Source organism: Zootoca vivipara, chromosome 7 (genome assembly GCF_965207765.1).
Source record: "Zootoca vivipara chromosome 7, rZooViv2.hap1.1, whole genome shotgun sequence".
Taxonomy (NCBI): Eukaryota; Metazoa; Chordata; class Lepidosauria; order Squamata; family Lacertidae; genus Zootoca; species Zootoca vivipara.
This window is the reverse complement of record NC_142590.1, coordinates 77,546,731-77,573,343: the sequence shown is the minus strand read 5'-3', so window position 1 is coordinate 77,573,343 and position 26,613 is coordinate 77,546,731. Positions and strand designations below refer to the sequence as shown.

The following is a 26,613-nucleotide window of genomic DNA, read 5'->3' as shown; positions in this document are numbered from 1 at the left end:
CGTAAGCGTAGGAGGTGAGTTAAATCACCATTACTGCGCAGCAACTGAAGGGGTAAGGTAAGGTAAGAGACAAGGTAATTTAAGGTTGCATCCAGAGAGTGGGCAGCAGCTAGCACGGGCCAATAATAAGCAGACAGGGCGTCCGCTTCTGCCATCTCAGGACTAAATCAAGCAGCAAAGTTCACACCATGTGTTCTTGAAGGAGTATTGTCCAGTTTTTTATATACTGTCAGGGGGACTCCCTACAGGGAGCCTCCCCCCCCCCCCGGTCATCCTGACCAGCACTTCGCCCAGGACAGCACGAGCAGCGAGTCAGGAGGAGGAAATGAGGAATGGAGTGGAATGGAGAGAGGGCTCAGTGAGGTGTCTGAGCCCTGGCAATGCTATGGGGAACAGAATGGGCAGGAGGGGCTCAGAGACGTGTCAGAGCCTTGGCACTGCTCTGGTCGAGGGTCAGCAGAGGAGGGGCTCGGCGAGACGTCGGACCCAAGGCTGACCCCAGCCAGCAAGAGGGGAGACCTCTCCTTCCGGCGCCCAAATTGAGGCGCGTGCCCACACGTAGGGCGAAGGGGCGGCATTTTGGGGTGCCCAGGCTTTTATGCTGGCTGAAAAGCAGACGGAGGCCATTGCCAGGTTCTGAATCGGACTAGGCAGTCATGTTTTCTGCTATCTCTGCACTGTAAATAGTATGCACAATAAAACTCTTAAAGACAGTGCAGACTGGAGCATCTTTACTTGAGAGTAGCCACAACTACCCCCTGACATATACATATAAAAGTTTAGAAACTACAGCTCTGTGCAGTTCAAAAGCTCACACATTGTTGTTGTTTAGTCGTTTAGTCGTGTCCAACTCTTCGTGACCCCATGGACCATAGCACGCCAGGCACTCCTGTCTTGCACTGCCTCCCGCAGTTTGGTCAAACTCATGTTCGTAGCTTCGAGAACACTGTCCAACCATCTCGTCCTCTGTCGTCCCCTTCTCCTAGTGCCCTCCATCTTTCCCAACATCAGGGTCTTTTCCAAGGATTCTTCTCTTCTCATGAGGTGGCCAAAGTATTGGAGCCTCAGCTTCACGATCTGTCCTTCCAGTGAGCACTCAGGGCTGATTTCCTTAAGAATGGATAGGTTTGATCTTCTTGCAGTCCATGGGACTCTCAAGAGTCTCCTCCAGCACCATAATTCAAAAGCATCAAGCTCACACGTACCACTGTCCTAAGAATAATAATAATAATAATAATAATAATAATAATAATAATAATAATAAAGCTTGTATTTTCTCCTTCCCAAGCCGCAACAACTGAGGATCTTAACTTGTGAGTATTCAGGCAAGTGGCGGTAGCAGCTCAGCAATATACCTGCCCAAATCTTAAGATCCTCTTCATTGGCCTTGCTCCCTGTGTCCTCTGCCCAGTGAAGTCAGGTGGGTGGCTAATATGGAGAGGGCCTTCTCAGTGTTGGCACCCTGGCTGTGGAGTAGCCTCCTCCCATTACATGGGCTGCTACTGCTTCTCCCTGAGGCCTCTTCCTCAGAGGAATATAGTACTACATAGTGCTAGTGGGAACCGGGTTAATTCTAGAAAGTGGGAGAGTTGGGAGGCTTCTTTTCTCTCAGAAAGAATCATAAATCCCTGGTTTATAGTGCGGGGGGGGAGGTTAAAAATTCACAGTATTCTCCTGCCCAAGCCTATCCCAGGATGCTTATTATAAACTGTTAGGGACTTTATAGAATCATATAATTGTAGAGTTGGGACTATGAGGACCATTTAGTCCAACTCCCTGTAGTGCAGGAATGTTTTGCCCAATGTGGGGCTCAAACCCACAACCCTGAAGATTAAGAGTCTTATGCTTTACCAACTGAGCTATCCCTCAGGACTTCACAAGGTTAATTCAGTTAATTGATACATCAGCATTTTGTACATCTTGGGTTTTAAGCATTATTATTATTATTTGTTTAATTGGCAAATACTTTGGTGTAACTAAGTAATCCCCTGCTCCTGTTATTGTTGTGCCACAGTTGTTGTAGTGTCACCCTTTTTCACCTACAAACTGATAGACATTTGACTCCTCGGGTTTGCTGTTGGTAGAACTGATAATACAGATTAACATTCAGAGTACTCAGAAACGGATCGAGGCCGTTTAGGGCCAACACTTTGAATTGTGCTCGGAAACGTACTGGGAGCCAATGTAGGTCTTTCAAGACCGGTGTTATGTGGTCTCAGCGGCTGCTCCCAGTCACCAGTCTAGCTGCTGCATTCTGGATTAATTGTAGTTTCCGAGTCACCTTCAAAGCTTAAACCATAGTTAAGCTGTGTTGGGCAGATGTTAAGCCATGGCTGAATAAACTGTAGCTTAATAAACTATGGCTTAGTGTTGTAGAAACTAGGCTAATGCTGTGCTCATTAGGTTGGTGGCTGGACTTGATAAAAAGAAGCATCACATGCTCGTAAACTTTCTCCAACTGGCCAATTGAGGCTGCGGGTCTCAGACATTTGCCCAAGCCACTCACACCTCTCCCAGGCCCAGATTTAAAATTTATAACCCTGAATTTGTTTACATTTTTCTACGAAAAGTGTTGAGCAGCAGTTATTGATATCTCTGGTGCTCTTGGGTCAATACTAGGTAGGTCATCGTTCCGATTTCAAGGGAGCTCTTCCAGCCAAGGGAGGTGCCTCTGATGGCCACGTAGTCACAAACCCGAACCACCATCAGGGTATGGGAACGGAGCCAGTCACTGTTTCCAGAAGATGATAGTGCAGGGGTAAAAGGCCAGACTGTCGCTCAGCTGGTGGGGGTTTGCCCATGATGAAACGCTCGTTACGTAGGAAGGTGATTCATGCTCTTTCCCATCTGCCCCAGCCTGTCTCCACTTCCTCAAAGAAGATGCCATGGAGCCTCAAGAATGAATGACAAGCCCTTCAAGGGGTAATTCCCACTTTGAGGCAGAAGGGATTGCGACACTGTGAAGCCGTGGATTTCTTCCCCCCTGCTTTGGGTGACTTTGAAAACGATAAGTAGAATCCCAGCCTCTTTTGCATGGAGGGAGAGGTCCAGAAGAGTCACCGTATTTATCATTTATTTATTAAGATTACGTTTATCTCACCCTTCAAACAGACAATGCCAGGGTAGGCCACAATACAGTAAAGTCCACAATTACGCAAGGGTCACATTCCGGGGATCAGACGTAAAGCCAAAATTGTGCATAGTCAAAATGCATTGGGTTCAAGGATGTGTGAGATTGCCAAAGCCTTTTTCCTGGATGCCCACCCCATTTCCGCTCCCTTTTCTAATTTTTAAAATATTTTTGCCAAGCGCATAAAGCTGGCTACACACAAGTTAAATGTGCATTAAGTTGTGGACTTATTGTACAATTAAAAGGCAAAAACGGATCCAATACAATTTTAAAATAGTAGATAGAACACAGCACATCGTTAAAATTTCAAAATCCCATAAACTCAATTGCAGCAGCATCCAACACTAATTTTCTCTGAGGAATTGTGCCTGTTTACTCTCTGTGTGCTTTCAGGTGACCTGTTTATTGTGCCTTCGTCCTGATTTGTTTTCAGGGAGGTTAGACGAAGCTGCCTATTTATTGAGCATGCCTTCTGATCTTGTTCACGAGGAGTTTGGATGACGTTCCCATCAAGCAAATGCTATTGCACGCTTTCCGGTGCGTTTCCCCAGCACTTTTCTTGTTGCAAAAGGTCCTATCTTTTTGGGAAGTGGCTTTGTTGTGGTGGACCTCCAACTGTAACTGCATAAGCTGAAATGGTTGGTGCACGAGGGGATCCCACCTGAAACTAGCAACCGTCTGAAAGCTCCTTCTGTAAAAAAAAAAAAAAAACCTATCGAGGCTGTTCCACTTCAAACTGTGTGAAGCCGACATTTGTGGGGACACCCTTATATAAACAGCTCCGTGAAAAGTGGATAGAAGTGGAGCAAGAGCTGCCTGTCACTGTTAGCTAAAGTCAGTCGCTTGGCTGGACAGAACTATGCCAGTTGATCTCGCCTCCCCTTTCTCCCATTTTCCTTCCACAGCAAACAACTGGATTGTTGTTTGTGATAATAACATTCAGTCTGCACATGAAAATGAGCCTGTCTGGGCCGCCTCTGCTCCTGCTGAGCATAGCTTGTCTTTCCACCCCTTTTTTGGAAATAATTTATATTTGATTTTAAAAATATAAAATTATAACAATACACACCCACATTTAAAGATTCCTCCGAATCTTTGTTCTTCCCACCTTCCCCTCCATGTGTCCTATTATTAAACCTTTTCTACTGCATCTTTTTCAATAGTCCATATTTTATACACGTCCATTACCTCCATGGCACTTGCTACATTGTGAGTGTTATTGCAATCCTGCTAATGTTTTCATCTGCTTACAGTAGTCTCCAAGATAAATTATAAATTTTCCCCATTCTTTGTTAAAGTTTTGGTCTTCTTGGTTCTTGAGCGTTCCGGTCAGTTTTGCCATCTTGGCATCGTCCAACAGTTTAATTTGCCATTCTTCTCTGGTAGGGACTTTATCTTCTCTGGGCTCATAACATCCGTGCGGCTGTCATCACATACATAAAAAGTCTTTTCTGCTCCATTGGAATATCAGCACCTACAATTCCTAATAGGAAGGCTTCTAGGTTGTTGTTGTTTTTTATAAAAGTTACTTGAAACATTTTTTTCCAATCCATTATATATCATTTCCCAGAATGCTTTTATTACCTTACACATCCACCACATATGATGAAAGGTGCCTTCTTTTGCTTTACATAGCTTGCCACATTCCAGATGGAGATCCACAGTGAGCCCAATAAAGCTGCTCTTTCTCCCTCCCTGTCTTCTTGGGGCAGGTGGCATGCATGACATCCACAGGTACTCAGGACATGACAATGTCCCACTAAGTTCTCCCTAACCGAGAGGTAATCATCACATGCACAGTGAAACCATGTGAGTTAGCAACTGGCAGGGAAGAGCTCCAGCACCTGCCTGCCTAGGTGGGCCCCTTATAGACATCCCATTGGTGGCTGCCTCGCTTTTTGACACACTTCACACCTGCAAACATTTTGGAGCTTTTTTACGTCCTGCTTTCATTGTGCTATAGCTCTTGCAGACAGCAATCATGTGGTACCATTGTGGAAGCATCACAGACCAAACTAAAGCAAACTAAATCCACCACGAACGCTCTGTTGTTGTGTTAGGAACAGAGTGCACTCACAATCAGACAGCAGACTGGAGGGGCCCTTTGCACAAATGTGAATTCCTCCTGATTTCAGTGCATGACCTCTTACTTGGTTGCAAGTATGAATGTTAGGGCATTGTCCTCAAAACACTCAGCTTGGGATCGCCTGCCAACAGTCCTGCTATTTTGATTCTATGTCTCAGGGGGAAAGCTGCTGTGTACTCAGTGATGGCTCAGCAATGGCCATCATGGTGCTTGCCAGATGATGTGGACTCCCACCAACCCTGACCCTTGGCCATGCTGCCTGGGGCTGGTGGGAGTTGGCTGTCCCTGTTGTAGTGCATCTGACCTAGTTTTCTTGAGCTTCGGCAAGACCTTGAGATGCTGAATGTGACAAGGAATGGAGACATCTAAGGGAGTGGTCCAAACCCAAGATCTACCACGATAAGATCCAGTTAAGATCCAGCAGATCTCCAGCTCAGCTGGCAGATTCCTGGCACAGCCAGGCTATGCTGGCATAAGCCCTACATACCACCTCAGCTGAAAATACACAAGTGTAAGCCCCAAATAATGGGGGTTCCGGGGAAGAGGTGGGCAGGAAGGGGCAGGGGGGACTTGTGGTGGATCCTAACTCTATTCAGCTTGGCCACATGATCTGGCAACCTGGTGGAACAACAAAAAAGATAATGTAAGTCAAACTCTAGTTTTCCCTTTGCCAGCCTTAGGCCAGCTCAGCCAAGGATATCTGCACTCCAGAACTGAGTTTGGAATTGTAATGTAAGTGTCAGGGACTGGCAGGGCTCAGAAGAGAGCGTGGTGGAGGTAGGGGACCAGGAGAGGGGACCAGTGATATCTGGGGTGTCATGCCACCCACAAGGCAGGAGCCAGGGGAGGAATGAGAGTCAGGGCAGTCTGAGGAAGACTGTCTCCTAGAACCAGGAGGGGCTTGAAAAGGGAAGAGCAGCGATGACATCCATGCAGGAGAAGTCTCAGGTTGAAAGCACGAAACCCGTCAGAGGAAGGTATATAAGCCAGAGCGGGAGCAGGCCCTACTCTTGCTGTGACTGCTTCACAGGGCCCAGGCCTGTGGACTGCTACCTAGAGCCTAGAAGTGTGTGAGCTTGTGTGTATCGGGAGCGCTGTGGGAGCTGTTATGTTTCACATAGAATCAAAGAATTGTAGAGTTGGAAGGGACCCCCAGGGGTCATCTAGTCCAACCCCTTGGAATCTCAATTAAAGAATCCATGACAGATGGCCATCCAACCTCTACTTGAAAACCTCCAGTGGAGGAGAGTCCGTTCCACTGTCAAACAGCTCTTAGGGTCAGAAAGTTTTTCCTGATATTTAGCTAGAATCTTTTTCCTTGTCATTTGAAGTCATTGGTTCAAGTCCTGTCCTCCAGAGCCGGAGAAAACAAGCTTGTTCCATCTCCCATGAGACAGCCCTTGAGATGTTTGATACTTGTCAATAAAGCTTAAACTATCAGAAGTGTGTCTTCTTTATCTGGGACTGGCTGGGACAGTACATTTCACTAGCTTCATATACTTGGGATTGCTCTGTAAGTACTGGTAGGATCTCTGCTTAGCCATTTTTTTATCTGCCAGGTTGGGTTTTCAACAGCCTGGATGGTATTCCTCGTGGCTCCCTTGTCCACGATCTAGGACAAGAGGAGAAGTCTAATCTTCCAGTTTTGAGTGCTCAGATCCCGGCAGGTGCACAAAGAACATTCCATAGTCGGTTGCAACAATCTGAAGGCCAACAGACTAACCCAACTACTATATTATCTTTCCTGGTAAGGCTCCACTGGCTTCAGCTATTGTCTTCCAAACTGCTGGAGCCTATGGATCTTGGCACCAGACATTGCTAAATTAATAAGCTATTGCTTCACAAGTCTCTGATCCCCAGCCAGTTGCTAACACCCTGTTAGGTAGGCCAGGCACATACATTCCATATAAGAGGGAACTCTCCTTGTGTCACTGAGAAGAACCAGAATTCTTAGCGGCCTGCCTGAGCTTGAGTTGACCTAGATTGGGAAGTCTGTACCTTCATTCTGGAGACCCAGGTTCTGCACTGCATTCGCCAGGCGCACACCATAACCACCTCAAGGCCGCAATAGAAAGCACATCTCTGAATAAGCCTCAGGCCATCTCCAGACTGTCCGTATTTTATGAGAGGGATTCGAACACATACTGGCAATCAAGGCTTGCACAATTTAAGTGGATTGCAGCGCTCATTTGCCCTGACACAACAAATCCACTTTTAAAAAATTGACTTTTTGCAGTTAGGAAAGTGAAGGGGAAATGCAATGAAAAGTGTGAGGATGGATGATTAATGGGGAGATTTGTATACCCTGCATAAGCAGAAGAAGATGAGTTTGCCTAGAATGCTTGGTTTCTCTGGTGAAAGACAAGTGCTTATCTGCTTTGTCACAGTGAAGGCTTCTCTAGATAACATATTTATTGAGCATTCATCCTGCTTTGCTTGCACAAAGCTTATGTGGAGGTTAGTCAATGTCCAGTCTTTCCTGAACATCTTATTTGTTTGCACAGTTATAAGACAATGAACATTCCTCCTGATTTCATCCTGATTTGCATGCACAGTGCTTACAGACCTTCTCTTTCATTATTCACCCATTGCACATTTTCTACTGTGTTTCCTCATCACTTTCCTAACTGCAAAAAGTCAGTCTTTCTTAAAGTGGATTCGTTGTGATAGAGGGATCGAGTATTTTGATCCAGTTTAAGTGAGCAAACCTAACTTTATGGCGTGCACTTGAATCCCTCCTGCAAAACTGGGGCCCACAAAGTCCCTTCCCCACTCCATGAAGGAGATTACCATTTTTCTCCCTTGAAAAGTCCATAGAGCTGAAGGAGGAAGTTGAAAGTTCCCACTTCCTCTTCCAGCTCTGTGTGCTTTTCAAGGCTCAGATTAATTTTACTGGGTCTGACTTTTACCCAGATCCCTCGGGAAAGCAAAGTATGTCTGTGAGCTTTCACTCTTTCTGTCTCTCGGGGCCGGGGACTGATCCAAGGGAGAGACAAGAGAAATGACCAACTGGGTGTCACCCATAGCATTTTCTCAATAATCTGTAGGAGCCTACGGGCCAAAAGAGCTTGCCAACCCCTTTATACACTGCTTATTATTGCTGTGTCACATATTAATCATGGCCCATTTCTTAAGCTCCCATTAAGCGATCCGTCCTTTGGGAAATATATACAGTCATACCTCAGTTTAAGTACGCTTCGGTTTGAGTACTTTCAGTTTAAGTACTCTGCGGACCTGTCTGGAACAGATTAATCCACTTTCCATTCCTTTCAATGGGAAAGTTTGCTTCAGGTTAAGTACACTTCAGTTTAAGTACTCCGCGGACAGTCTGGAACGGATTAATCAACTTTCAATGGGAAAGTTTGCTTCAGGTTAAGTACGTTTCAGGTTTAGTATGGACTTCCAGAACCAATTACACTCATACTTCGGGTTAAGTACGCTTCAGGTTTAGTACTCCGTGGACCCGTCTGCAATGGATTAATCCACTTTCTATTCCTTTCAATGGGAAAGTTTGCTTCAGGTTAAGTATGCTTCAGTTTAAGTACTCCGCGGACCATCTGGAATGGATTACTGTACAGTAATCAACTTTCCATTACTTTCAATGGGAAAGTTTGCTTCAGGTTAAGTATGTTTCAGGTTAAGTACAGACTTCCGGAACGAATTGTGTACTTAAACCGAGGTAACACTGTGTTTGACTACATATACCTTAAGCAAACGGCGGGAGGCAGTGGAAGACAGGAGTGCTTGGCGTGCTCTGGTCCATGGGGTCACAAAGAGTCGGACACGACTAAACAACAACACTTTGATCTGATTATACCTTACCATTTGCCATCCTGAGCTCCTTTGGGAGAAAAAAGTGGGATATAAATTTAATAAAATAAAATAAACATGATGCTTTTATCCAGATGGGTCGTCATCTTAGTCTGTTGTAAGCAAAAAGAGTCTTGTGACACCTTATACAGGTAGACTAACAAATTTATTATGGGCATAAAGTTTCTTGAACTTAACAGAACATAGGAAGTTGTTTTATACTTAGTCAGACAATTGGTCCATGCAACTCACTGTTGTCTAAACTGACATTCCCAGCCTACCTGGAGGCAGCAGGAATTTAACCTGGGATTTTCTTCCTGAAATGAGATGGCAGCGGCTGTTTTTAATCCCAACGTTTGTGCTAATTGGCTTTCCAGTGCCAGGATGCTTGTGTTATCAACAGCACTGCTTTGTGAAAGGTCCTTGGGACAGTTTTATAGACAGATTTGCTTCAAATGCAATTGCCACGTTGCATTTTGTTCCTCTTTGACATCACTGTTAGCACACAAACACACAACCTGCTCTCTACATCGATATGGATGTAAATGTGGGTGTGCATGCACACATGTGTCCACACACACACACACACACACACACCAGAGAGAGAGAGAGAGAGCCTTTAATGAGTTTAATACTATAATACATCTTTGTCTTTTATTATTGTCTCAAAACTGGACAGGAGCCCTTGGTTAATTTTCATTGATTCCTATGTTTCCCCCTTGTTTGAATTCATTTTACCTTTGAATCCCGTGGGTGAACTCTATAGGAAGAAGTGGGGAGCACTATAGCACTATGTAATGTTGCATTATCATTATTTTGTAGAGCCATGCTATCAGATGAAGAGTTGCAATTATCACTAGAACAACAGGTGCATTCAGGGTTGCCTGGCCTGAAGCAAGAGATCTGGCCTGGGAATGGTTCCACAACTGTGAAAAGAACTTGGGCCTCTTGGTGGTCTTCAAACACTTCTGCTCAAAACTTAAGCAAGACTCCGTTTCTAAAATAAATTTTAAATCTCTGTGACCAGTCTTGGAATCTTAGGGTGAAGAGCAGGTAAGACAACGAAAATAAATAGGAGGAGGAGGGTGGGAGAAAAGAAGAAAGCCCTATGAATCTAATTGGACTTATTTAGGAGGTCTTGATTTTTTTATTGTTGCAGTTGTAAAGCTGGGGGAGCTGCTGGATGGTTTTCCTGCCTCAGGTGACTATTTTTTATTTTATTTGCTGCCTTTGGGAGCAATGCACCATGACTGGAGGCAGCAGGGGGTAGTTAGGGGTTGTCGTTTGTTGCTTTGCCTCAGGTAGCAAAATGTCTTGGGCCTGCCCCAGAAGTGCCAGCTTGACCGTGGGTTCCTGGGGCTGTGGGTGCCACCGCCACGCAGCGTGCACGGCCCTGGCGCCGAAATTTGCTGGTTCCTTCATGGGGAATTTTGTGGGTGCTCAGGGCCCCAGTGAGTTCGCCCCTCTGGCCTGCCATGACAACATCCTAAAAAAGAAAAGACGATTAAACACCATGTAGGAATAAGAACAGGAACTGAACAAAAGACTCAGCCAGCCAGCAGATCCTCACCCCCCCTCAGTAGGCTTCGGCAGCTTCCTTTATCCCTGCAAGCCTCCTTCTGTTTTATTCCAGCCAAGTAACTGTTTCATCATGTTGCAAAGAAACATTTTTTTCCCATTGCAGCACTGCAACGTTAATTTCAGCTCACTGACATATGCACAAATCTGGCTTGTAAAACTCCTGTGGACACAGATCGCTGGCAGCCCAGCGTAGGAGGAGGTGGGGTCCTGATCGCCATTACTGTCATTTGGAGGCCGATTTGACAATCTTCCCCTGATACTTATGAATTGCTGTTGCAATCAGATGACAAACCCAAGGTATTTATAGAAAACAAACAAGTCCCCATGCTTGTTTTGAAAGGGAGGGCAACGGTAATTTACACTGAGCTGGACTTCACAGCTGTACTTTCTCACTCCCTTCCTTTGAATCTTCACTCTGATTGGCTCACAACTGTATAGGCCTGGGTTAGGGAGCGAATCAGAAAGCAGTTTATTAACTTTTTTTAAAAAAAATGTCTCTGTGTGAAAAGTGAATGGAATTTAGGTACGTAGTGAATTTGCAGCAACAATTTTCTGTGCACTGATTCCTCAACATATAAACCTGGCAGGGAGATATATCCTTAACTGAAAGAAAAAAAAGATCTCTGTGAAAGCATGCAAGCTTTTGAGGCAGACAGAACTACTCATCAGGCATTGTTCTTCTATATATGTAACTTGAAAGTTTGCACTGTTCTCAAATGTTTTGTTAGTCCCACACTGACCAATTTCTGGCCCAGCTTAACTACAACAGCATAAACCACACATCCCAGTTAAACTGATCCCAGTCTGTGTTAACTCCCTGATCTGGGCTTATTCAGGGCTCCTCCAGCTGAGCTGAATCCAGTGGATCTTACACCAGTTTAAGTCCTGAAAAATGGGTGTTCCAGAGGAATGGCAAAGGCAGGATTGAGCAGAGACTTATGCTGGACCCTAACTCCATTCAGCTTGGTCATGTGACCTGGTGACCTGGCAGAACTTACGCAAGTAAAAAGAGCAAGTCAAACTCTGTTTTAAAGGCTTATTAAAGGCTTAGAACAGGGGTAATTTGCACCAGTTTAATTTAAGCCAGTGTAAATCCTACTGGCTTCTACTCGGCCATCTTTTTCTCTGCCAGACTTCAAGTGCCAAAATAATTTCGACTAGCACTTCAACTGGTACCCTTGCATGAGGGTATTACCTGAAACGCCACCTCAGGCTGATAAATGTATTGGGCCAACCTTGTCTACCAGAAGAGGTTTTGGGGTACCCTTAAGGTGGAACAAATCTGTATATTCTTTCATTTATTATCATACAGTAGTACCTCGGGTTAAGAACTTAATTTGTTCTGGAAGTCTTGTTCTTAACCTGAAACTGTTCTTAACCTGAGGTACCACTTTAGCTAATGGGGCCTTCTGCTGCCGCCACACAATTTCTGTTCTCATCCTGAAGCAAAGTTCTTAACCCGAGGTACTATTTCTGGGTTAGCGGAGTCTGTAACCTGAAGCGTCTGTAACCTGAAGCGTCTGTAACCCGAGGTACCACTGTATTTTAATCACCAGAGAGAGGGTGGCATTTGAATTTGCTGCCTCCAACACCAAAATATATGGGCTCATTTTTGCATCTTTGCAGCAGGGAAGAAAAACGAAACAACCCGAGCTGGTTCCTCCCACTTCTGACCTTGGAAAGGGTACAGGAGCATGAAGTCAGTGGAGAGCTGGCAACTGTAAACACTCCCAGCAGTTTGGTTATCCACCCACAAGGTTCTCATTCAGGAGAATCTGTGTTTTGTGCCCAATTCCTGCACCATCCTTCTGAGAGTTCACCCAATCTGGATCAAAGGGGAGTGCAATTGGGATCTTAGCCTGGCCGCTGTATGACATCCCAGTTTTCCAAGGATGATCTCCCATGTTGCACCTAGACATTTCCTGGGGAATTGCAAGTTCCTTTTCTTGCTTGAGGACTCCTTGCCAGCAAGAGCAGCAGCTTCTGCATATACGTTCGTTCAATGCTTGTCAACTCTTGTCTTTATGATTTATGTGGTTTCCCCCTGACTTTAGGGCTTGATCACAGATATGCTAAAACTGAGCTGGCTTGCGATCTGACAGATACTGGATTTGTTTGTATTTTTTGCAATTGGGTTAGCATATCTTTTTGTTTCAAAGGTATGGCCATCAGCATTCCATTCAAATGTGAACATTGGTCCATTGGAGTCTCACATCCTGGCCCTTGGCCTGCTTGCTCAGCCTGCTGAGTCCAGGGGGACCTAGGTAAAGGTAAAGGTAAAGGTAAAGGGACCCCTGACCATTAGGTCCAGTTGTGACCGACTCTGGGGTTGCGCGCTCATCTCGCATTATTGGCCGAGGGAGCCGGCGTATAGCTTCCAGGTCATGTGGCCAGCATGACAAAGCCACTTTTGGCAAACCAGAGCAGCACATGGTAACGCCGTTTACCTTCCCGCTGTAGCGGTTCCTATTTATCTACTTGCATTTTGAGGTGCTTTCGAACTGCTAGGTTGGCAGGAGCTGGGACCAAGCAACGGGAGCTCACCCCGTTGCAGGGATTTGAACCGCCAACCTTCTGATCAGCAAGCCCTAGGCTCTGTGGTTTAACCCACAGCGCCACCTGGGTCCAGGGGGACCTACTCCTTAGTAAATGTGTATTGGAGTGCAAGCGTCGGCTGTAGTCCTAAGCACACATACCTGGAAGTGTGTAGTCTCACTGAAATCAGGACTTATCTTGGGGTGCTTAGGATCATATCGTACCTGCTTGTTCTCAATTCTCAGCTCAGAAAACGCCCAATATTTCAATAACTTCATGGCCTTACCTGTGTTTTTTTCCCCAGGATACTTACCTTACCACCTTGTTCACTTCTGCAGTGGTTCGTTGGCATGTTCTTTCGACTTTTTGCAAAAGCAACCGGCCTTTACATTTCTCCCTTGTGACACTGATGACACCTGAGAAGCTATCCCATATTCCTCTGCGTATTACTGACAATGGGACAAAGCTAACAAGCTGAGGCAGGGTAAAGGGCTCTCTATTGTGAGACTGCCTGAACTGGCTTTCCAAAGGTGGAAGCAGCATTAGCCAAAGGACATATTGGTGTTCCAGCAATGCTTTAGAATTATTTACGTGCCTATTTGGAACGGGACATCTGTGCCAATTTGCCAGGAGTGTTGAGGCACTGTGCCTTTGCGCGCGTGCGTAGGAGAGGGGAGCTTTCTAACTCGTAATTGTTAAGAGGAATATGCCTGAAGGCCTTTTGGAAGGAGACATTCCTTATCTTATCCAGGCCACACCTGGGGGTTCTAATCTTCTGACCTCTCTCTCCTAAGCCTGCTGCTTATCCCCTTTGTGCTCCATTGTCATCATTTGAATTCTTGGCCCATTCCCCCATATCTTATTCTGTCTGGCCTTCTTGGCCCTGAGCAGAAAATGGGCAAGGAGAGAGGACAGCCAGTCTGATTGCTTCAGTGTCCCAGAGGAGAGAGAGATCTATATAAAATGAGTGCAAGGCCATCTCCCCCAGGACCCACCCTCTGCAAATCGTTGCTTCCTTTCATGTGCTAGCTTCAGGATTTCTCAAAGTCCCCCAAAGTTGGCCGGGTCCCAGTGGCTGACAGATTTATTTATTCAGCTCTAGGGTCTTCTTTCCCCCCTCTTCAACGAAGCCTAATATGCAGGAGGATGGAAAGACTGAGTGCTAAAAGAAGAAGCCTTCGGATAGCCAGCCCATTGTAAGTCAGATGAAGGAGAACGTTGAAAACTCACATTGTAATAAGGACTTTCTCAACCCCATTTACTTGGGAAACTGTCCATTGATTTTCATGGGGATTATACAAGCCACCCCTGCATTTGATGACAGCCTTTTACTTCTTCCGTTCCAAATATGGGTGTGGACACAAACCAGGCACTTTTTCACATGAATGGAAAAACCACAGCTGTGCCTGAGACCTGTGCTATGCAGAGCCAATGAAGAGAGAGGCAGCTCCTGCAAGGGGTGTCTGTCTGTGCTACAGTCCTTACCAGGCTAGTGGGACATCTGATTCAGCAGGCTCCATCCAAGAGTTGGAAGGAAGGCGGTTGACTAGGCAACATTCAGTAGATCCGGGAGGAACTGATGCAATGTAACTTAAATGGCCCCTTCCACCTCCCTCTCAATTCCCAAGACATGGACTGGTGCCTCCCAATACGAGCTGATGTGCAAAGGCAGGTGGTGGCCCTACACTGACAGCTCTCTGAACAAGACTAGCTCTGGTCAAAGTTTTCCTGTGGTCTGAGCATCAACAACACCTATGTGAAGCCCAATTCTGGCCCTGAACTTTGCATGTCTTTGTGAGACATAGAATGCCCTCTTCACTATGCCATGGCATAATGTATGTATGTGATCAGTGCAGCTTTTTTTTTTTAAAGTATATCCCAACTTTCCTCCAAATAGTTCATCCAGTAAACTTCAGGGCTGTGTGGTGGGATTTCAATCTGGGTCCCCACCCCACCCCCACCCCTTATCCCAAGCAGTCACCTCACTATACACATGGAAATCTCTGGGCTCTAGGAGATGGGATTGTGACACAACTTGGATGATAATGTAAAAGGGGGGAAAGGATCCAACAGTTTGCTTTGCTTGTGCCTAAGGATAATCCACATATTTCCAAATAAATGAATGAATGAATGTACAGTCTAGGCTTAAACATAATCCACCTAGGATTACTGTCTTTTTTTTTAAAAAAAAGATTCCTATATATAGGTTGATTTCTAACATTCTCTCGAGTTTTTCTTTTCAAAAGTAAAAAAGTGGGGAGATTGATTTTGAAAACAGAACAACCCCCCCCCCAATTAACAGTGATGCAAGAAGAATGCACTTGAGAAAATGATGCAAGATAAATGCACTTGTTTTATTTAAATATTGAGGGTGATATGAAACCATGGTGGCCTGCTTGCACAATGGTTTGGTGTTCATGCAAACAGGACTGTTGCTTCCTCTCATCTGTCCTGAAAACTGCCACACCCTTGGGGGGGGGGGAACTGCAACTGCTCTGGGATATTGGGGGCCCCTTCTGCTTTAACTTGCATTAATCTAATTCAAAATATGTTTTTCTTTTTAAATAATTATGACTAATCTAGCACTGCTTGAAAAACGCAAAGAATGACCTAGCTAGCATGTATACTATATCTCTCATTCGCACACTCATGTGTGTACACATGCAGTCTTTTTTTAAAAAATGAATCTCTTTGCAATAGGGGAGCCTGCAAATCCACATCCCTGAGACAGGTTAAGTTAACTGATCTGAAAGCACACTATAGGAAGCTAATCAGGTCTGGTTCTGATCAGACCAAAAAGGAGGTCACCTGAGAATCCTTTTTTGCCACATTGAGTTGCATGCTGGATGAAAGTTTGTTTATAAATGCAAAGAAATTATTGCTTACATTTTGTTTTAGATTTATGAGACTAGTTACATAATCTTCTGAAACCCATTTGCTAGTAAATATATTTCAATGTAGCATATTGGTAAAATCACACAGAGTTTATTTTATCAGTGCACAATTGCATTCAGAAGGAGTCTTACAATTCCTTAAGTCTATTGTAGCAAAAACCTTTGTGAAGGAGTCTGCTTATGCTACAGAAATCTTTAAAGTACCACTTTAGTAATTTTTCTATGATGTAGTCAGCTGCCTTGGGCTTCTTTTTGGAAAGAAAAATGGGCTACAAATAATCAGAATGGGGGGGGGGAACCCAAGATTTTTAAAGATTCCAAAAAACTGATTTTGCTGTGGTAACAGACTAACAATTGTTAATACAGTACCATGAAATTGTAATCTAAGTTTGTTTGTTTGTTGTTTATTATTTTTTTAAAAAAAATTAAAATGTATGTACATTCATATTGTTGTGCGGATGCCTGATGATTGTCTTCCAAAGCCACTACTCTATTCCAAACTTAAAAATGGAAAGCGTAATGCTGGTGGTCAACAAAAGAGGTTTAAAGACTGTCTCAAGGCAAATCTAAAAAAATGTACTGTAGTATAAACACTGACAACTGGGAAACACTGGCCTGCAAGCGCTCCAGTTGGAGAACAGCCTTTACCAAAGGTGTCATGGGCTTTGAAGACACTCGATCTCAGGACGCAAGGGAGAAACGTGCTAAGAGGGAAGGCACGCTTGGCAAATCCACACCGTGATCAACTCCTGCCCAGAAACCCATGTCCCCACTGTGGAAGGACGTGTGGATCCAGAATTGGACTCCACAGTCACTTATGGACTCATTGCTAAAACCGTGTTTATGGAAGACAATCTTACTCAGATACGAGTGATTGCCAAAGAAGAAAATTTTGGGACATAGGGAAGGCAACCACAAGCCATTGTTGAAGGGAGAGAAATAAGGCGTTAAATTTATTTAGATCCACAAATCTCCCAAGAACACAACAAATGCTACTACCGAGTTCAAGATAATATATTATGCCTAGTGGTGAGATGGAATTTTTAATTGTTTGAATCAAATCATTTTATATTTAATTTAAAAAAAAACAGATAAGGTTGAGGTACTAATTAACACTGAACTTTAAATTAACTAGCAAGTACTGGAATATATATATAACCACTATTTTAAAACCCGGGAATCTAGCAGTCTGGTCAACTCTGTCCGTGGTGAAACTCACTTACATACATTTAATATTTGTTTTGTTTTGTTTTTAGCCATTTCAGAAATTTAAAGTACAATCCACCCAGTGTTAACCACTTTTGTGTCCCATTAGCTCCAGAGGGAGAGCTAAGCACATACTTAAATCTCTCCCACTTAAGTAAATTGATTTTAAAGTGCTTAACCCTGCCGGGATCACACCTGGAACTGTGAACTTTTCAAAAATTCTGGAAATTTGTCTTTAGTTCTGAAATAACTTATCACATAAGTGCTAGGCCAGAAGAGGGATATCAGAAAAGGCAAAGGATAATTATTCTCTCTGTTAAGAGCCATTAAAAATTGCCTCGCAGAAACACATACAGGAATCAGCAGGAAAATCTGTCAAAGAACTGTTGCTATTAGCGTCATGGAACAAGAGTTGGTTTGGCCTTTTGTATCTTGAGCAGCAGCCTCACATAGTGCACAGCAAACTATTTTCAAGTTTCAAAAGCGGCTTGTGATATAAGAGGACAGCTTGCTATTCAAATAACCCTTCCTCAACAAAAAAATCAAACGAGCATAGGAAAACCTTTTAAAATTCTAGGCCTTAAATGAGTTTGATGAAGTGCAATTGCAACCTTAAAGCCACAACTCAAAAAACTACATACTTTACGAACCTTTATTCCCACTCGTACCCAACAGATTTTTTCCATGAGATCATAAACTGCTTCTGCTATGGGGCATAGGGGACTGCTGTACAAGAAATACAGGTCTTAAAGGCCTCCTGGGCACACAGAGCTTGTTCAGTTCTCGGGATTGTGGCCTGCATTTTGCAACTAAGAAGTTAGCGCTTGCCCCAAGATACTACCCTTTTACAATGCATTGCACCTGAATACACACTTACTCCGGGCTGTTGCTTTTCCCAGGCTAAGGCTGAAATCTGATTCCCACTTATTTAGGATTAAGTCCCACAGAGCTCTATGAAACCTACTTCCAAGGAGACATATACAGGGTTGCACTCTAAGAGACTGATCCTGTGCATAGTTACAAAGGCGGATTTAGGGGAGCTTGACCAGTTCAGCAACAATGGGGACACCACAACTATTATTTAGAATGGAGCACAAGAGGCAGGGAGCGCAAAATTTTGGTGTCACACAGGGCGCTGCTGAAATTTGAGACCCCAAGGTCTGCCACCGCCTATTTATTCAGCAGACCAGCAAATTCAATGACATGTTTTCCCAAGGAAGCACGCACAGAACAGCAATCTGAGGAGGGCAATAATTTGCGTGAAAACAGTAAGTTAGATAAAAGACCCTACTTTGCAGAGAGGTTGATCAGTTCTGGTTGGGGAACCTGTGGCCTTTCAGCTGCTGTTGGACTACAACTCCCATCATCCCTGACCATTGATCATGCTTGGATCTGATGGATCGGAGATGGAGTCCAGCAAGATCTGCAGGGCCACAGGTTCCCCCTCTCCGGGGGCCAATGAACAGAAACGTCTCACGCCGATTTTCACATTCCCTTAACCTACGCACAATCTGCAAAGGAACATAAAGACATTATACCCTTGTTCTTCATGGTACACCTTTGCAAGCCTCTTGGGGAGGTCATAATACAGCTTGGCCTGAACGTAACTGGGCTGTGGACCAGTGTAGGTAAAAACCAAGCTTTTCCATGAAGCCGCATTCGTTGTTAACGGAAACCTAAGTTTCATCAGCAAGCAGAGAATTAAGAGTTGCTGCTTCTTTTCCCTGAAGGGGATATCGACAAGAACAATGTTTGGTCAATCGCCTTCAAGCAAAGCGAATTCTGCATTTCATCACTGCAAAGGCCAGCAGGGAAGATTTGAAGCTTTTTTGTTAGATATCAGAATTCAGAGCCTAGAAGTACTTTAAAAGGGCCTAAATTCATAGTAAATTGCTGATTAAGTCCAGTCCTTTACCCAGCTCTCCTCTACACACACACACACACACACACACACACACACACACACACACACCCCAACTTCACATACTGTTAACATTTTACTAGCAGTATAGACACATGAGCAAACTATGTAAGGCTAGGAACATTCAGCTTCCTGGTCTTGAGAAATCACAGATTCCACAATCGCTAGCATGAACATCACTGCTTTTGCCACAGGTTGCCTCACTAAAGTAACTAACTAAATAAAGTTGGATGGAAGATGCTAGGCTAGGCATGCTCTATAAATAAAGAACACTGGAAATCCGCACGCCAGAGGCGGGGGTTAATTGCCTTATTTTTACCTGCAATTAACACACTTTGCATCTAATTCACTTTAATATGGTAGCTGCTACCGTAGGCTTGGGGGACATAGATCACACTTATTCTGCAATCCCTTCTTTCTGTCATTGTTAATTGCCTATGCAAGAATGTTGCTCAAGATCATCACGAACTAGTTAGTTTGACATTTAAAAGTACATCTTTTTTTAAAAAAAGATAAAAGCAATGAGATACGAAAAAGAATTTGAACACCTTACTTGGCGTCTGTGTTTTGACCCTGTATCATTCTCAGCCTAATCTATGTCATGAGGCTTAGAAACTTTCCCCGCCCTTAAAACAAAAATCTGGGCATTCACAAAAGCAGGCTCCTGCTCCTGGGCCCCCACAAAAACGGACTGCGGAGAAGTAGGCTGCCCACCACTCTTTCAGAAATTCTGGAAAAGTTTGTGAAATAGATATGCCTGAAAGAATTTCTTTCAACCTCTCCTGATGAATGCATTCTCAGCATAACCAACTCAAATGTATCCCTATGACACACAAATCTATCATTTTCTTATTGCTTTCCCCCCATTCTCTGCAGTTACTTAAACAGATCGGAAATATTGGATCATCACACCAAGAAAATAAAAGAAATGAGAAATAAAGAAAACAAGACCATTTTTGTCATTCCCTCATACTTTACCTGCAGTTTCAGGTCCCCCCAATTTGTAGTAGTAATTCACAAGCAGATACTGTAGACAGTTTCAGCAACAAGGCAGTGAACTGGAAGGAGTGACTGCTTTGCTTCCAAGCTGGTTCTCTTGGGAATTTCTGCTGAATGAAGAACTGGAAGAAATCTATATTCTATTTCAGCCGGTGGGACACCACTCAGTTATTTTAAGGGTCCTAGATTGACCCCCCCTCCCCCCTGATATAGTGGAGGGTTAGCACCTTGAAGAAAACAAGCTCTCATTTTCCGTCCTGACAATAAAGTTTTATTAAAATTGTTCATTAATGCTTCATGTGCAGCAAGAATGCATAGATTCCAAAATATACATATGTCTTTTTTTTCCTTATAGAAATAGACCATTCTTTATAATAAAAAACAACTGTAGGAACATCTTTAACAGATTACTCAATCCATGACTGACAGTTACACGAGGTTGCATCATGTGTAGCCAGCTTTTCCAGCCATGTTTTAAAGATTGCATCACTCTGGCCTCTCTTTCTCTCTACTTTATTCTCTCTCTCTTCTTAAATAACACAAGCATTCAACCCAAAAAAGAAAAAAAAGGAAAAAAGGGGGGGGGACAACCGCTGCAGAGACATCAGATCGGAAATTAAGTGGCTTGTGTCGGGTTTGCCGTCACCTTTTTTTTTCTTAGAAAAAAAACAGTAACAAGAAAAGTTGGAGGGGGTAAAAAACAAAAACAAATCACGATTCCTCCATGAGGTTTGCAGAGGTAAATGGAAACCGCCAGGAGACTCCCCGCGCCAGCCGAAGGAGTTGGACAGCACGTAGCTTAGAGCGGAAGGCTTCTCCCACCTTAAGAGCGCGAATTAAAGGTGAAGTAATAAAAATAAAAATGATACGCATTCATATATGTAAACCCTCTGGGCTCTCTCTCTCCCTTGACTTCTCTCCCCCCCCCCGATTCTGCCTCGTCTTGTAAGGAGCGGGGAGACGCGCGTGTTCAAACCCACCCCAGATCCCACCGCCCCAACCTCGCCGATCCTTCCCCCAAACTCCATGCGCCGCCTGCGCCCCCCTCCCCAGCTCAAACCCCTTCCCCCTCAGCTCTCGTCGGGGGATCGGCTGGGGGTTAGCAGTGTCCGGAGGTGGCCAAGAGCGGCTCGGGCAGCTGTTTGAACAAGTTCCTGAGCGTGCTGAGCTCCCGGGAGAGCTGGTCCACTTTCTTTTGCAGCCTCTCGTTCTCGGCCGTCAGTTCCAAGACTTTGTGCTGCGTCTCCATGTTGCGCAGCTTGGCTTTGTCGCGGCTCTTGCGCACGGCGATGTTGTTCCTCTCGCGCCGCAGCTTGTACTCCTCGCTGTGCTTGTCCACGCACTTCTTCGACTTGTGCTTGCCGCCGCCACCTCCGCCGCCGCCACTACCGGGGCCTGCCGGGTAAACGCCGCCGCCGCCGCCACTTCCTCCTCCGGCCGAGGCGGACTTCGAGGAATCAGACGGGTTCGGGGTGCCCGGCGGGCTGGAAGACGACGACGTGGAGAGGTTGCCGCTGCTGCCGCTCGGCACCGACTGGTAGCCCAAGTAGGAGCGCACGGTGCTGCCGAAAGGAGAGGACATTCCCCCCAGGCCGGGCCCTGCGCCGCCGCCGCCCGCGCCGCCGCCGCCGCCCTCGTCTTTGCGGGGCCCTTTGCAAGAGTCCAAGTGCTCGAAGACCGGCTCCACTTTGGTTTCCACCATGGGCGGGTAGCAGCCCAGCAGCGTGCCGGCCTTGTGGCCTGCTTGCCCGACGCCCGGGTGGTGGTGGTGGCCGTGCCTGGCTAGGCTGATGTACGCGTAATCGGGGTGCTTTTTCCCGCCGCCTTTATAGTCCTGCTCCGAGAAGAGGTCGGAGAGAAAATCTTGGCTGCTGTTCCCGCCGCCGCTGCTGCTGCCTCCGCTGCTGCTGCAAACCGGCTCAAAGTTGCCCCCTGCTGCCGCGGAAGGAGGCGGCTGCTGCTGCTGCTGCTGCTGCGCCTGTTGCTGCTGCGATGCTAAAGGGTCCAGGTAAGGGCTGAAGTCGATGGCTCTCTCGTGGTCTCCGACGGTGAGCTCGGTCATGGAGCGGCCCCCTGGAGCCCGGGGGTGCAGCTTGCTCAGAGCAGCCAGACAGTCCGCCTCGTAATAGAAATTAGCCACTTCCATGGATTTAAAGGCCGGCGGCTGGAGCGGGAGGCATGCCTGGTCCCAGGCCACCAGGCGTTGCATGAAAGCAAAAGGAGAGGCGGGGAGCTGACGGGGAAGGGGGCGAGGGAGAAAGGGGGAGTCCCGGCCCCCCGGAGCTTCTGGGGCGGTCGAGTCGCTGGCTTCAGACGGCGAGCACGATCGGTCGCCCAAAGCCCTTGCGTTCCTTGGAGAGGGCTCCTTTCCCCAGCGCACCCGCTGACCGTCCGCGCCCGCTAGTGCTTCAGAAACCCCGAAGCGCCAGGGCTCGCCTGGACCCCGCTGGTGGTGCTGGTGCTGCGGCCGCTGGCTGCCGGGCTCTGTGGCTGCGGGTGAAGTTCGCTGCGGACCATCTGGTTGCTCCGGGTGCCGCGCCGTCGCTTAAATGTCTCCGGACTTGGGAAAGTTCCTTTGCGCGCAGTTATTTATAGGGGCGGCGCGTCCCTTGGCAACGGGACGTCACGCCTAGCTGGCGGGCTGCCACGAGCTCGCGCAGCGCACGAAAACGCCTCGCCCGCTGGCTGCAGCCTCAAAGGAGCGCGCTCCGAGTGCGTGTGGACCTCCCGGAGCCTGGGCCATTCATAACAACAACAACAAGGCGCGGATCGAGGGGAGGGGAGGACGGAGGGATGGGTGGACTGGGTTTGGCCCGGGGTGGGGCTTTTTATTCTCCCCAGCCGGGACAAAGTTTTCATTTCAAAAAGTTCGATCTGCCTAACTCTCTCTCTGTCTGTCTCTCTTTCCGTCGCTGCTTGGATCTTTCCAAGGCAAGAACACAGGCGATGCGACCTTGCAGCCAAATCCACCGGCTCTTTTGCAGCCTGGTCCTGGGAGACACACACTCAATAAGAGGAACCATTTGTCCAGTGTGTTTCATGTTCAAGATGCACACTCAAAATTGTTTACTTTTGCCTCCTGGTCCGGGCTTACTAAGCAGGGCTTACTTACCATAGCTGCCAAGTTTTCCCTTTTCTCGCGAGGAAGCCTATTCAGCATAAGGGAAAATCCCTTTAAAAAAGGGATAACTTGGCAGCTATGCTTACTTACTCTGGAGTAAACGTGCTGAGGATTGGGGGCTCAGCAGGGTGAGGAGGAAGTTCCTCTGAACAGAGTGGAGCTTCTGAGGAAGGAAGGGTTAGGATCAGAGGAGGGCCTCTTTGCTTTGGGGGGGGGGGTTAAAATCTGTTTAAGGCTGCAATGCTAAACACACAACTAGGGACCAGACCCATTGAATACAGCAGGTCTTTTTTTCTTCCTTTAATACCTGAGCCTCAGTTTGTGCACCTCAGGGATTCTGAGCGCAGGAACAGAGCCAGTTCTGTTTCACATTGAAGCAAATGAGGAAGAAGTGTCCACAAGTGCAAAACTGAGGCCAGTGAGGCAAAGTGATCTTACTCAAGTTTGGGGGTGAGATCCTGCACATTCCATTTTAGAACCCTGAGCCTTTTCTCTCTCTCCTTCTCTTTCACATGCTTCAGAGATGGCCACCTGTTTGAGAAATGGGAAGAGAAATCGGGTAAGGGAGCCATGTCCTAGATTGGATTCAAACAAGCAGGCTAAAAGAAGGAAATGGTCATTGTGTGTCTATGTGTGTGTCAGCCTTTAAGGCTTGAGCATGCCTGGGCATCACACCACCTGCCCAGTAGACCTCCTTAATCCTAGATCTGGTTCTGGAATGATGGGAGAACTACTTCCTTGCTTCACGCATTCCTGAGTTCTGCCTTGGCACGGAATACTTTCCAAGCCTTGGAAAACAATGGGCTTCTAATATTTGAATTGCCCCAGAGAGCTGCATGAATTCTGAGATTAACCTGGCTGGGCAATTTCTTCTTGCAAAGGCTGTGGGCCAGATACTAAATTGTCACTATTTGGGTCTAGCAACTTCAGACGTGCCCAGACAGAAAGCTCTCCTCTTTCCAACATGAGATTTTTCTGTTGTTTTGCAACTGCTGCAGGCCTAAGTTTGACCTGGTAGTGGCAGGTACCACACTTTAAGAAGGCTTGCTTGGTAGGGCAGTCACATTAAATGGCAAAATACAGCCCTGACGGGCTGCTGTAGTCTCCCACCAGGACTGGGGAGACTGAGCTGGAAGAGCCGAAGCAAGCTTGGGGGGGGGGGGAATGAACCCTGGTACCCTGTTTAATTAAAGACACCCACCTTTGGAGCCAAGCATATATTTTACCCTCTTTCACTCCCACATTTACCTGTTTACAAGATAGTGACTCACTCCCAGAATAAAGGACATCAATTTAAAACAAAACATATAATTAAAGAAAGTAGGAGTGTCCTTTGCAAAGACGACCCAGCGCTGAAGAGAACATGGCATTGCATCTCAGAGTGATGTGAAGCAATTCTGCGGTGTGAGAAGCATTGTAACGTTAAGCCAGAGGAACAGGTATTGCATTATGTGATTCAAACAGTCAACAGTTCACGAGGGCTCAAACCTCAGAGAGATTCAAAAAGAGGAAGAATTTGAAAATCGGGTTGTAGAGAACTGTGTTCCCTTGCCTTCTCTCTCCCTCCCTCTCCCTCTCCCTCTCTCTCTCATCTATTTTGAAAATGATTTTCTTCATTGGAAATGCAGTAATGACAGAACACCTAGAAGCCTGCAGGGCTGTTGTACCATATGTGCACTCCTTTGGCTTTGTGGCCTTTTGGGTTGCTTGTTGCTTTGTTTTGTTTTTAAAGTTTTTCCTCCTTAAAAGTAGGTTTCTAGTCCTCATGGTTCCTAGTCCTTTGAAGCATTGTACGTTTTATATGCCAAACGCTGAGAAAAGCTGAGGACATGAGGAGGCTGTGTGCACATGCTGTACCTTTAAAGCACATTATTTCCATCAAAGATTTCTGGGCACTCTTGTTTGTTAAGGGTTGCTAAAACACACTAAAAAGTGTGTTTTCCCCGGGGAATGTGGAAAGCTGCTCAGACCTGTGCTCTCTAGGCATGGGACAAGCAGAAGTGTAGGCAAGCCCTGAGGCCCAAATCAAACATGTGTTTTCAAGTCCCTCACCAATGGCCGGGTTGGCTGGGTCTGATGGGAGTTGGAAGTCCAACAACATCTTGAATGGCCGCAGGTTCTCCATCCCTGCTCTGTGCCCACCTTCAGAGCTGAGTGTGAAGGCAAGCAACTTCATCTCTGTGGGTACCATGGCATCTTGTGCAGGCTGCTGGTGGTTAGTAAGTTGCTCTGGTTCAAAGTTAAAAAACCAGAAGCCATTTTACTGGGTATAGTGGGTGAAGAGGTACCAAGGGAAGATAAAAGACTGTTTATGTATGTAACAACTGCGGCAAGAACTCTCTTAGCCCAAAAAATGGAAACAACAAGAAGTGCCAACGGAAGAAGAATTACAGATGAAGATGATGGACTTTGCAGAACTGGCGAAGCTGACAGGAGAACTATCCGAAACCAGCACGATCCAGTATTCCAAAAGGATTGGAGTAGATTTATACAATATCTGAAAGATTGTTGTAAGCAATTAACATCACTAGCAGGGTTGTCTGAAGACTTGTAATGAGAAACTTTCCACCTTTCTATATTTATTTAAATTTTGAGCCATTTTGTAATGAGTATCATTAGAATTGGAAAACGTGTAAAATGCAATGATATAAAGGTTAATTTCGAAAGCCAAATGGACAATAATAATTACATACATACACACACACAGAGAGAGAGAGAGAAAGAGAGAGAGAGAGAGAGAGAGAGAGAGAGAGAGAGAGAGAGAGAGAGAGAGAGAGTTATAGGGTGGCATTCAACTAACTTTTCCTCAGAGTAAACTTATTGGAATAAATGGATTAACTGAACTGGTCCTTGACCGTAATAATAATAATAATAATAATAATAATAATAATGGATTAACTTACTTTCTTGTAACCAGAATCCATTGATTTTTTCCTAGCTTCTGGATCAGGAGAAAACAAGTTTGCTCCATCTTCGATGCACATTATTTTTAAATGGTTAAATTTAGGTGAATACCACCGATAGCTAGTTCTGTATGTTGTTCTCTTCCTTTTCTGTCCCATTATCCTCTTGCAGAGTGGATTACAGCTGCTGCACCTGCATTTCAAGACATAGACACTCCTCTCATCAAAGGCTGAGAAGCCCTTTCCAAAAAGCTAAGAATAGCAGTACAGTATTTCTATTGCTGGTTGGTTTTTTTTTTTTTTTTAAAGAGTGTGTGTGGATTTTCCCCCCCCTCCTGTTATGGAAAGGAGAGGTGCTGCTGCCAAAAGAATGTAGTGTGATTAATCTTTTTGAAGAGGCAAAGGGATAAGCAACTGATCTTCAATC

At 45.6% G+C, this 26,613-nt stretch overlaps 1 protein-coding gene across 1 annotated transcript; it reads right to left on the bottom strand.

Moving 5' to 3' along the window:
- Positions 1-20,410: 20,410 nt before the first annotated feature.
- CEBPB (CCAAT enhancer binding protein beta) lies at positions 20,411-25,983 on the bottom strand. The gene has a single exon (XM_088674625.1). It carries the CDS (start codon positions 22,369-22,371, stop codon positions 21,262-21,264), a length of 1,110 nt encoding a protein of 369 aa, XP_088530751.1. The 5' UTR covers positions 22,372-25,983; the 3' UTR covers positions 20,411-21,261.
- Positions 25,984-26,613: the final 630 nt, after the last annotated feature.